Below are 12,024 nucleotides of genomic sequence, written 5' to 3'. Positions count from 1 at the left end.
GTTTTCGAATTCCCTTTTAGGTAAGCTCTATGGACTGCTGCTACCGAAAGAAAATTAAATAGCAGTCGCTATTAATTTGACCATGGTCCTCACTGAAACGATAAACGATAGCCATAAAGGGGCTTAATTGAAGCTTGAACCCTTGGCATATTGCAGCCAAAATGTTCATTGTCTTTGAATGAAGCATAAAGGGCAAAGCATGATAGTATAACTAACTAGTAAAATAATAGCGACGGCTGTGGATTTCGAAAAGGCAGTGTATAATTTGAAAGTTGTTTGGGGCCTGGTTGATGGTCATTCGATAACAATTCTTTGCCTCAGATGGTTTTAACAAAATGACGAATCAAGTGGTGGTATACACTTTGCTTTTGCCTTTCTGCCTCTTTCTACTTTTGTTGTTTTTGTGGGGCAACTTTTGACTGCTCAAGCAGCAAATCATATTGCTCAACATCCATATCGCTCACGCGCACTCAGTGCGAACTTTGTCAACAATGTTGAATAATTAAAATGTTTCTTCGGTATCTAGTCTTCTTAAGGAAAAGAGAGTTTTAGCCCAGACTTAAGCATTTTGCACTACCTAAACTACGGTTACAGGTACATTGGTTAGTGCTGTTTTTATACCCTTTACTCGTAAAAGGATATACTAGATCCGAGTCGTTCTAGCCGTGTCCGTCTGTCTGTCTGAACAATGTTGAACAGTTGCGGTGTTTTTAATCCTACTAACCTCTATTTTATCTTGACTCACTTATACATTTATTTATACACGATCATAAACTTGAAAATATACGCGTGGCACCCAAACAAATTCTATCATTCTTTTAGATAGGAAATATCTTATTTTTTTAAGTGCACATTGTTGTTGACTGTCTTGTCGCCGAAAAGTCAGGACGAGTCAAGGTTCATCAGCAATTCTCAATTGCTATTATATTATTTTTGCCTCTGCTGACGGTTCAGCGTCTTAGCATTTTGTCGCTGTATTTGTGAGCCTGGTAGACACCTGACACAATGCTAAAGGGAAGCGTCATTGCTCACACTCCTCAGCGCCTTTTCCTTATCCACTTAACGTGGCCGAGACAGGGATTCGCTTAATGCGCAGTCCCCGTGCAGCGCTGAAGCTTGTCGGGCTAAAAATTCATCAACAAAGTTGCATAATATTTCAATAAAGAGCATTGAAGATGGACGAGGCTGTTGACGTTGGCGTCATAAAACTAAAGCATACTTTTCAGCGCTGACAGACTTAAACTTCTTCGAAATTCTAAAAATGCACTGGGGAGCAAAAAAGTTCTGAAGCTCTTTAGATAAAATATTGTGGAATTTGTCGACTTTGCAGGGACAAAAAAAAACCCCTCTAAATTTAATGAAGTGTTCTTTCGTTTTAATGGAATTTTTCATCCGCATTATATAGCAGTGCAGTAGTAGATTAGTAAGCTTGTCACGACTGTTGATGTACTGTACGTTGTCATACTTTATTTTATAAGTAACACTATGGTAAATAAGTGATCTGCAAGCAGTGTTAAAAAAATTGACAAGGCTTAAAGTACTTAGAAATTATAAAAATTAAAGGAGTCTTCTTTTTAATAGTTCTCTGTCTTTTGGACATAAAAAATTTTTTTTGTGTAATACCACTACACTTCCTTTTATACTTCCATTGGTTTATAGAAATCTACTCAAAAGTCTTCTTTCTGTTGAAGATAGAATATATTGCGGAATGGGCCGACTCAAACAATCGATTTAATTTTAATAAGACAATAGATATATACTTTTAAAAAATTATGAAATACATTTTAATTTTTTCAAAATTGAAAAAATCTGTACGTGTATAAATGTGCTATTTTGGTGGCCGAAGCTAGCTTCAAGTCCTGTTTTTTAAGATTTTTCCACCCCTGTGCAAGAAAGTTTATAGAGCATTTATGTGTGTGTATGGGAAGTACCTACAGAAATTTCAGAATCGTGCAACCGTAGCAACAAGAAGTACAAGACTAAAATGGTTTAACTAAATCCGAGGGGGTCAACTTTCGCCGCTTTTCAACCGCATAAACTGTAAACGATTTCCGGTTTGGAATGTCTGTACGTTAAGTAAGAAAATAAGTGAAACACAAGGAAATTTGAACCAAATTTTACATTCGGCACGCCTAATTGAAATCAAACAACTAAGCAATGGCATATTGAATTGCAGCGTGCCGAATGTAAAAAATATATAAAAAGTGTACACAGAGAGAATTTCAAGTCATTTGCACTCAAATTGAGTATTTTTGTACTCAAAAATTGAGCATGAACAAAAATGTTCAGTACCAACTTTTAAAAACAAAATTGTACTCAAATTGAGTACAATTGTGCTTTTTATACCCTTGCAGAGGGTATAATAATTTCAGTCAGAAGTTTGCAACGCAGTGAAGGAGACGTTTCCCATAAAGTATATATATTCTTGATCAGCGTCACAAGACGAGTCGATGTAGCCAAACTACGCAAACTAGTCTCTCAGTTTTAAAGCTATCGGGCTGAAACTTCCCAAAAGTCTTCTTGTTATTGCAGGTAGTGTATAAGTCGGAACCAGCCGGATCGGACAACTATATCTTATAGCTCCCATAGGAACTATCGGGAAAAAAATTAAAAAAAAAATTATATCTTTGCTATTTTTTTAACATATACCTTTCTACGCTTGGATAAACCATTTTTTATTTGGTTTTGAGTTTCGAAATAAATTTTATCAAAATCGGACGACTATATCATATAGCTGCCATAGGAACGATCGGAAAATTAATCGGAAAACATGAAATAAAAATTTTATCTTTGGTGCTTTTAAACATATAACCTTATAAAACTTAACTTAACTTCCTTTCTTGTTTCTGAATATTTTTACTCAATATGAGTACAAATGAATGTCCAATTCACTAAAGTAGTTGTTTAGCTCTGCAATCATCGCGTACGTCCTTACTTTGCTGAATGGCAACACAACTAACAGACAAACAAATGCGCGCGTATCACTTAACATACACAAAATGTGTTTTTTTCCCAACTTTTTTACTTAAATTCTATACATTCTCAGATTGAGAATACAAATACTCAATTTCGGAGTCATAATTTTCGTAGCAGAGGTTGATATCAGAACTTTCGATTGTTGAAGGTGCGGTCGTCACTGTATTTTTACCTCGTTAAGAGGTGTTTTTGTTTGATATCAGAAGTTTTTATTTTATATTTTAAGAAATCATTTTAAAATAGCTTTCTAATAACATCTAGCTTTAGTAGTTCATAAGTTACAGGTGTGCAAAACTTAGCTATTTATAGCTCCTTTCTCGCCAAACTAGCTATTTTTCCAAAAGTGTTTCTTATATTGAGCTGTTTAACATCATCTAAATTTACGTTTTGGTACAAACTGAAAAACTGACAAACAAGATGAAATTTTCAATTTGAGAAGACCCCGAAAACTTTGTTTTGCGTATTACTTTTAAACGGAGCATCCGTTCAGGTTTAATTCGAAGCGTATTTTAATTGAGAATACAACTAGGTTGATAGAGAGGGGTAATTATCCCCACCGGCGCCAACATATCAAATTTTCCAAAATTTAACTTTTACACTTTCACCACTTTTTCTCCCACAGCAGTTGATTTTTTGTATGCCTTGGTATGCAATTCCTTTAGTTTTTGCGGTACCGTTGGATTGATTTATCACTCGAAACAATCGGATGATTACTGTAGATTTTAATTTCTTCGTGTATATATAGTAGTCGCCTTCGCACACCCTTTTGGTGCGCTTCGTCACTACGTGTACTGCCGTCCACAGTGAAACCCAAAAATAATCCCAGCCATTTAAATCTTAAATTTGATTCCTTTATTTACTCGCATGCATATGCTCAAGAGTGAGTTTGAGTAAGTGACACAAATACGAGACGACAGATGCTACTTAAGGAAGAAGAAAGGAAGGTAGGACGTGAAGGGAGCGGAGGTGAATGAGAGGACAACCATGTTGGCAGCCATGTCAACACTTATCTTTATGAGTTTCCGCTTTCTGTAAAGTCATTGACATGCTTTTTTCCGTTCTTCTCTCGCCGTTGATACCCCGCAAATGTTTGTCATTTTGGTTGTGCTGTATTTGCAGAACATAAAGAAATCGGATACCCAAATGCTTAAATTAACCAACGGTTGGCTTAATTTGTACAAAACACAAGTTATTCCACCCTTGCAGAGAGTATTATGATTTTAGCCAGAAGTCTGCCCTTCTTTTTGTACGCAAACTAACATTGTAGCAGGCTATCGTTTTGAAAATTTCCCCAAATCTTTTTTCGTTGCAGGGAACATATAAGTCAGAACAGACCATATCAAACAACTCTATCTTACAGCACACAAAGAATGGTTAGGCTAATAATAGAACAAGATTTGGCTCCGTTGCTTTTGGTCATACTATAAATTATTATTAAATTAAGTCTTGCAAAAATTCTTGGTTAGCTGAAACTCAGCTTTAATATGTATTTGCTGGATTAATTGCAAGCACCCCGCCAGTTGTTAAAACAATTAAACTTTTGTTTTTGGTTCATGCCCCTTGACTCCTCACTGAAACCATTAATGTCACATACAGCTCTGAATATGTGCTATATGCACAGGGCATGAAGCAACTACAAAATGGGGACCATATTGTCGTTTTATACTAGTTGGCTAGCCACAGGTGACTTTAAATCCATACGTATAATATTTATTTTTATTCGTCTGACAAACCTCTAAGAGCAACAAAAGTGGAACCCTGCAGCTGATGCTGCTGCTGTTCCAGACTGTCAGGACCTATAAAATGGACCCCTTTCTGTCCATTTTATGGGTCCTGACACCTTGACAGCCTCTCACGCTTTTCACTTTTATTATCCTTTATGTGTGATTTCACACTTTCGACTGCAAAGAAGGCGAGTACGAAGAAGAGCAGCGCACGTAGCAGCAAATCAAAATCTTGAATTTATTCCACATACAAAGCGCATGAATTTCAAATTACTGTGTGAACACCCACATCCACAATCACAGGAAGACTGACCCAGCTAACCCATACCTCTATCTTTAACCTCTCGACTCTTCAGTGAAACGTGTGCAACACGTTATGTGGCAACATAACGCAAGGTGCTGGTGCCACTAGTTATCCATCCCCATCTTTTCTAGCATAATGACTGTTCGGAGGCCGTATCTCCAACATGTTTAAAGCTTCCCAGCTTTGTTTTCTTCTTTCACAGCTTTTTTCGAGCTTTACTTGAAAATGAAGAAACGTTATAATAAAATGCTTTCAGATGATTTAAGGTTCAAACTAAGGCTTGTATTCCTACCTAGAATATAATTTAACTGGAATATATCTTGGCATATGGGAAAAGAAAAGCGGGGCAAATAATCCAACGGACTTATTTGAAATTCATTCGGCCACTCACTGGGTGCATAAAGCAATCAATTCAAGCACAAAACACCAACGTCGCACACCCGCCCACACATATACTTGGAGATTTTCTTAGCCTTTTTATAATTCTCCCTTTTTTTGTTGCGTTTTTGTCGGATTACACGTTTCACACGTCTAAATAATAAATAAGCTAAGTAGACTTTTATGGCGTGCAGAAACGTTTCACTGGTCCTTTGCGAACCTCCAGAAATTGTGGCCTAACAGGTAATGCTATCGATTCCAAATCTTAACCAGAAGTGAAAGGCGAGAAGTCTAAACAAAAGCGAAAGTTTATCCCTTGTTCAACTCTTTGCGACTTCTTCTCGGCCTTCGTTTTAACCTCTTTACCCATGATTTATGCATGACTCAGAGGAGGTCGACCCAAGCAGCTGTTTGGTGCGGAGAGGTGAAACAAAAAACGGAGGAGAAGTTGAGCAAAACTGTTTCATGTTTGCATGAGAAAAGTCCAAGCTGGATTCATCCGCTTTGGGGCACTTGTGGAAATGGTGTTGCCAATTAATACTTTGTTCGAATTATTTATAGCTCTTTCTAAAAGAAACCAGTTTTGCTGAAGCTCATTAATTTTAACAACAGACAACTTTTGAATTGGTCTTTTTTTAAGGAAATGGTTTATTTAACAATTGCAATGGTAATTCTAGCTTAATGAAGCTGGGTTCGGTAAAATGAAATTTTTGAAGTTTGAAAACGGGAATCCACGTTTGTCCACCTTTTAGTTTGTTTTTGTCTACGTCAGGTTTTAAAAATATTACTTTTCAAACATTTTCGTAATTAAAAAGTTAAATTTTTTAAAATTTTTTTTCATGGAATCGTTTGTTTATGGTTTTTTCACCCTTTAGCCGCAGTTTGTATACCCTTGCAGTCATAAGAAATAACCATGTGAAATTAGGGATTGTTGCTGACTTCATTGAAATTAAAAAAATATTTATTTCATTTAAAATTTTTTATTTAAAAAGTAATTATTTAAAAATGTAATTAGAAATTCAGAACTAATTACAACATGTTATCTCCAAATTTAGAATTAATTTAATTAAAAAACGAAAAATATCGAAGATATATTTTTTTCATATTATTTTGCCACTAATTTTCCGATCGTTCCTATGGCAGCTATATGATATAGTCGTCCGATTTTGATAAAATTTAATTCGAAATTCAAACCAATCAAATATGTTAAAAACACCAAAGATATACTTTTTTTTAATTTTTACCCCGATAGTTCCTATGGGAGCTATAAGATAAAGTTGTCCGATCCGTCTGGTTCCGACTTATAACTTTTATACCTGCAATAGAAAGAAGACTTTTGGGAAAGTTCTAGCCCGATAGCTTTAAAACTGAGAAACTAGTTTGCGTAGAAACGGACGGACATGACTAGGTCGACTCATCTAGTGACGCTGATCAAGAATATATATACTTCATGGGGTCGGAAACGTCTCCTTCACTGCGTTGCAAACTTCTGACTGAAATCATTATACCCTCTGCAAGGATATAAAATCCCGCTGAAAATTCCCAGGAAAATCGCTACCTCAACCGAATTAGAAGCAGAAATTGAGTTCTTCATTCCAAACCCCCCTCTCCCATTTTTAGGGTGTTTAGGCATCCGTAACGTGAGATTGCCATAAGCAATTTAGCTAACTAAGGTACAACGCAACCAGAATGCCAAGGGTCAATGCAAAGGAATCGAAGCAGAAGAATGGCACAACAAAAGGATACGAGAAAATTAATAACGATGAAAACCAGGGGAAAAATGTATGTTAGAGATGCTGGATAACAGGAAAATAAAATTATTTGTTTTTGTATTTTTGTTTAGTCTTAAATGTATTTAGTACAATTTCAATAACAAATTATTTTTTTGGCCTGACATTGTGATCTTCTCGCAACCTCTTAAAAATACATTAAAATTCTCTAGTAATGTGCATTACAATATTTTTTTTAGGAAAATGGCACAAATTCAAGGTGTGTCATGTTCAGTTTTCCTAATTCCTATAGCCTTTAAAATGGGAACCCAAAACTGTATGTCTATGATTCATAACTTGAGTAATTAAACACCGATTAAAAGGGTTGATACCTCTATGAGTTTGTGTTTCAATTTGGTGACTATCTGCACTCAACTATTTTGTTTGGCTTTCAGAATGGGAACCCATTCATAACTTGAGTAATTGGAAACCGATTTAAAAGATTGATAAAAGGTTCTCATTAAAATCTTTAATCATTTCGGAAATATCGCTTTGCTGCTTATATATCTCCATTTCCCTTTTGCTCCCTTAAGCTGAGTAACGGGTATCTGATAGTCGAGGCACTTCTTGCTTGTTTGTTCGGACGGCCTTGCCGAAAGTTGTCACTTGATAGGTGGCTTTCATCAATCTTATCAATTTTTCGATCTATTTTTTTTTAAAGTACGTTATCAGCACTTCTTGTTATTGTAAAGTAAAACAAAGAATAACGATATAGACGAGTTCCACGACTATCAGATACTCGTTACTTAGCTTAAAGGATCAAAAGGGAAGTGATTTATCGAACAGTTTCAGAGATTAGGTAATGTGTAACTTAAATTACATGTACCTCGATAAAAAATCTGTATGGGTATTTTCCCAATGCTTTCAGCCACAAAGCTTACGCTACGTAGTGCAGAAAGTTATTGCCAAACACAGGGAAAATCAAAAATCAAGAGCAACAATTGTGGGGACTGGCTGGCTGGCTGGCTGTCATGCATCGCTCTTCTCTGTTCTCCGTGTCCAAACACCTGACGTGCAATCAACTTAAGAGGCATGTAGCCGAGGAATAGAGTCCTGGCCAAATAAGTTTCAATCATGGAAGCGACACAATACTGGAAGCCCAATTTCCACTACTCTCCTTTCCACCCTACAGACGTGAGCCATAAAAATTTTAAGCAAAGCGGCATTTTACACCTTCGTTGGGATTAGAAGGAAAAGAAGATTTCGGTGAGTTGGTCTGCGCTTTTGGAAATTAAAGCTATCAGCATAGCAATCAAAAGCAATGATTGTTGCTCGTAAAACGAAACGATTATGTTTATCTGGCTTGTGCCCAGAAGCGGACATATACCTACATATATACGTACATACTTACATTGGGGCTATGGGGAAGTCGGCTAATGGATCGCGATGGTAGCGCAACTCTCCGCAAGCCTTTGCCTAAGTAAAAGGAATGGAAGCGCAAAGTAAATATTAAATTACCGTAAGCGCTTGCAGTTGCCCTCTAGTTGAGCTAATGGAAATCACCACGTTTACCCCCCCTCTGCCAACTTTGCCAATTCAACGAAACGATTCTGTTGTACTTACTTTTTGAGCAAACATGAAATGCAAGGGCAAATGTTTTTTATGACTTTTCATTTTATTAAATTTCACTTTTATAATGATTATATTTTCAGCCTCTTTTTTTGCGCAATCTATTCGCCCGTTGGCTCTTTATTTTTGGTTAATTTCAGCTAACAACGAAATGACTTAATAAAACAGATGTTTTGGACCTCATGATAATTGTGCCAGTGAGTATTGCAGTTAAAATTGCCATTTCAATACCTATCAACCCGTTCAAATTCCGCTGAATTGTACGGTTTCATTACTTAATACATAACGTGGAAGAGTACTAATACTTCCATTAGCGGAAACTACCTAAGTGTTGACCAAGACTCGGCCAAGTCACAAAGGAAGACATTAAAATATTGTTGATTGAATTAGTAGCAAATTATCCAGATACGGAGTGAAACACATTTACTTGCAAGAGTCCTTCCGTTACCATTCCTTCATAACGATACCCCCATCAAAAGTCTGCTGCCCCCGAAAACTTAAAAAAACGAAAAAAAAGCTAAAATCTTAAGAAAATTGAAAAGGGAACGGTCATACTGATGAGGCCGGAGAACCGAACTAGCACAGTCGGAAAATGCTCCAACCTAAAGTAATTTGCAGCGAAGAAAAAAGCACCCCGAAAAAAAGCGGTGAAGCAAACTGAAAACCGTCGAGGAAAAACGTGTAGACATGTGCGACGCTAGTAAGCGATAGTCAGTTAGTGTTGTCCTACTCCTACGGCTTGCACTTGGTTTGCGTGGTTGGATGGGCTGGGATGCCTGGTCTAACATTGGCCAGCGCTTACGCAATGTTTTGTTTGAGCCAAGAGCGGTGGGAACGGGAGGAGACGAGAAAAATGGCTCTGACCGGGTGGCAACTGGCTGACAGGTGAGGAACGTGGTTTCATTGCATCTACAGCTCCCACTTTACAAAAGCACTGGGAAATAACACAGAAAGCTTACCGTGGTGCTGCGCGTAGGGCGCCAAGAGTGGTCGTACAAATTTACATAAAGCAAATGAAGCGGAAATGGAGAAGTGGGGGGAATAGAATATTGCATTGCCTTGACCAAAAAGGTAAATACTTCAATTTGCGCAAAATGTTTCCCAACAGAAGCGAGAGATGCAAATGAGTGTGCGTTGAAAAATTAAAGATAAACACAAAGTACAATGGAGAATTAAAAAAGTTTATACACCCACCATATTGCCCAAAGCTGTCCCTTTAATGAGGGCATCTCTTTTCCATTTTCAAAGCATGACTTGGAGACTCTTGCAGTCTGTGGTCCATTGGTGTCGTGTTTGCTTAGTGTCCTACAACACTGTTGCACATACCTTTATCTTTACCTGCCACACACATTAAAGCTCATTGACAGGCCATACATCAGAAATTGATTCGTTTCAAATACCTCAACGTTTTAACATCCGTATTTCCGAACACTCGGCAGCCTGGAGAGCAAAAATGAGATACCAAAAACCAAATTACGTGCAACAATTGTACGACAGGATAAAGGATCTGACCGGAGTAGTGAGGGGCGTCAGCACCCTGTGATGAAGCATTTCCTCTTACTACTGTCAAGCTTTCAGATGCGATTTGTTTTGGGGTTAAGAACAGCATCCGTTGGTTGCTTTGTGTTTTCTCATTTTTGCCAAATGCATCCGACGCACATTTGATAGGTAACATAGGGAAAACGCATGCTCCTTGATGTTAAGAGAAGGATGCCTTTTGGTTAAGTTCCTAAGCAGGTTTTATACCATGAATGTCTTTCACTGTTCTCCTGCTTTCCTCTTCATATAACAATCTTATAGGGAATACGTGGTACTGGAGGGACTACAAAGTGGAGCAAAATAAAATAAAACAAATGTAAACAACAATTTAATGTTGAGAAGCTTAAGAAGGGAAAGTAACCATTGTGTACGCTTAAGCGTGGCAAAGAAGGGGTCCGAATATGTATGGAAACGTATAGGAACGGGACTTGCATGGCTAGGCCGAAAAAAAGTATAAACTCTGAAATATTAACAAATAAACTTTGAAGTTTTTGAGGAACTAATCCGCTTATATAAAAATCAACCAATAAACGTAATCTTGAATACAACAGCACCTAGGAGCTAAAATGGCAGCAAAAGGGAAGAATTTGTACGCAGTTTTTCTTTAAAACTGGCCCAAAACTATGGGTATCCGAAGAAGTCCAACTAAGGATCACTAACTTGGAAATAAGAATGCAATTGTGTTTCGAACTATTGAATAGAAAAGCTAACAACACTCCGAGCTTGCTGTATGCCCCCCGTTTCTCCCTTTTTGTCGACTCCCAAATGAAATTACCTTGGGAAAAAAAAGAAGAAATCTTCTTTTGTCTCGCTAGTCTGAGTTTAAATGTGGTCACAAAAATACCCTTTTCAAATAATTAACTATTTATTCAGATAAATCACTGATTTATGACTACTAACCTTTCTTGCTATTTTTGATGCATTCCTATCAGTAGAGAAAGTATAATACCAAGATTTCATTTAATCAATGCCCAGGGTCATACTAAGTCGTTCAATGCAATTGATCCCCTCCCCCTAGTCACGGCGATTTGTACCCAACTGCAGCACGTAACAAACACAGCAAACGCGGTCGCATCACTGCAAAAGAAAATCAAATCATTGACATTATTTCGTTGTAGCACACTGAATCCCCGTACCCCTTCGTGTATGTCGGGGGTTCTTAACTTATTTTGTGGTATCATTTACCTTCAAACTTGGACGCAAGCAAGCGAGCGAACTGTGTGCAAGAAATTGTAAACTTTTACACTACCCAAAGTTTTTCGCAAGGGCGAACTTTTTAGACCGACGCACAAGAAAGGATAACGAAGGCCAGATACAACGCAGTAAAAGGTACAATTTTTAACTTTATTTTAGATTTTCGTTTGCCGCAAAAATCGTATTTGCAGCCCAGAAACTTAATTTGCGCCAACAAAAACAAAAAGGACGTTAACTTCGGCAAGCAGAAGTTCGTATGCCCTTGCAGTTATAAGAAATAAACAATGTAAGTAACACCATGTTACATTTTTAAGGATAGTTGCTAGCTTCTGTAATATAAAAAAAAATATTTTTTTATTTTTCAAATTTATTTCGAAATTCCAAAAATCCAAAAAATTACATTCCCAATAGCATAAGATAATATGGCATAAAATTCCGAAGCTATAATTTATTTCAAAAATATTTTCCCACCAATTTTCAATTGTTCCTATGGCAGCTATATGATATAGTCGTCCGATTTTGATAAAGTTAAATTCAACGGAAACGGACGGACGGACAAGGCTAGATCGAC

At 37.1% G+C, this 12,024-nt stretch overlaps 1 protein-coding gene across 12 annotated transcripts in view; it reads left to right on the top strand.

Annotated features, from left to right (window-relative positions):
* The window catches only part of LOC108024147 (uncharacterized protein CG43867), a 76,587-nt gene that overhangs the window by 37,028 nt on the left and 27,535 nt on the right, over positions 1 to 12,024 (top strand). Inside the window, exon 1 of one of the 12 annotated variants that reach the window (XM_044093293.2) lies at positions 8,884 to 8,917. The exons of 10 other annotated variants lie outside the window; for them this stretch is intronic. In XM_044093293.2, the coding sequence (XP_043949228.1) occupies positions 8,903 to 8,917 (15 nt within the window). In that variant the 5' untranslated portion in view covers positions 8,884 to 8,902. Of the gene's footprint in view, positions 1 to 8,883; positions 8,918 to 11,720; positions 11,740 to 12,024 lie in introns of those variants that run through there. One more of the 12 variants, XM_050889048.1, reaches the window with a different exon arrangement.

This window comes from Drosophila biarmipes, chromosome X (assembly GCF_025231255.1).
Source record: "Drosophila biarmipes strain raj3 chromosome X, RU_DBia_V1.1, whole genome shotgun sequence".
Classification (NCBI taxonomy): Eukaryota; Metazoa; Arthropoda; class Insecta; order Diptera; family Drosophilidae; genus Drosophila; species Drosophila biarmipes.
This window is presented reverse-complemented; position numbering and strand designations above follow the sequence as displayed.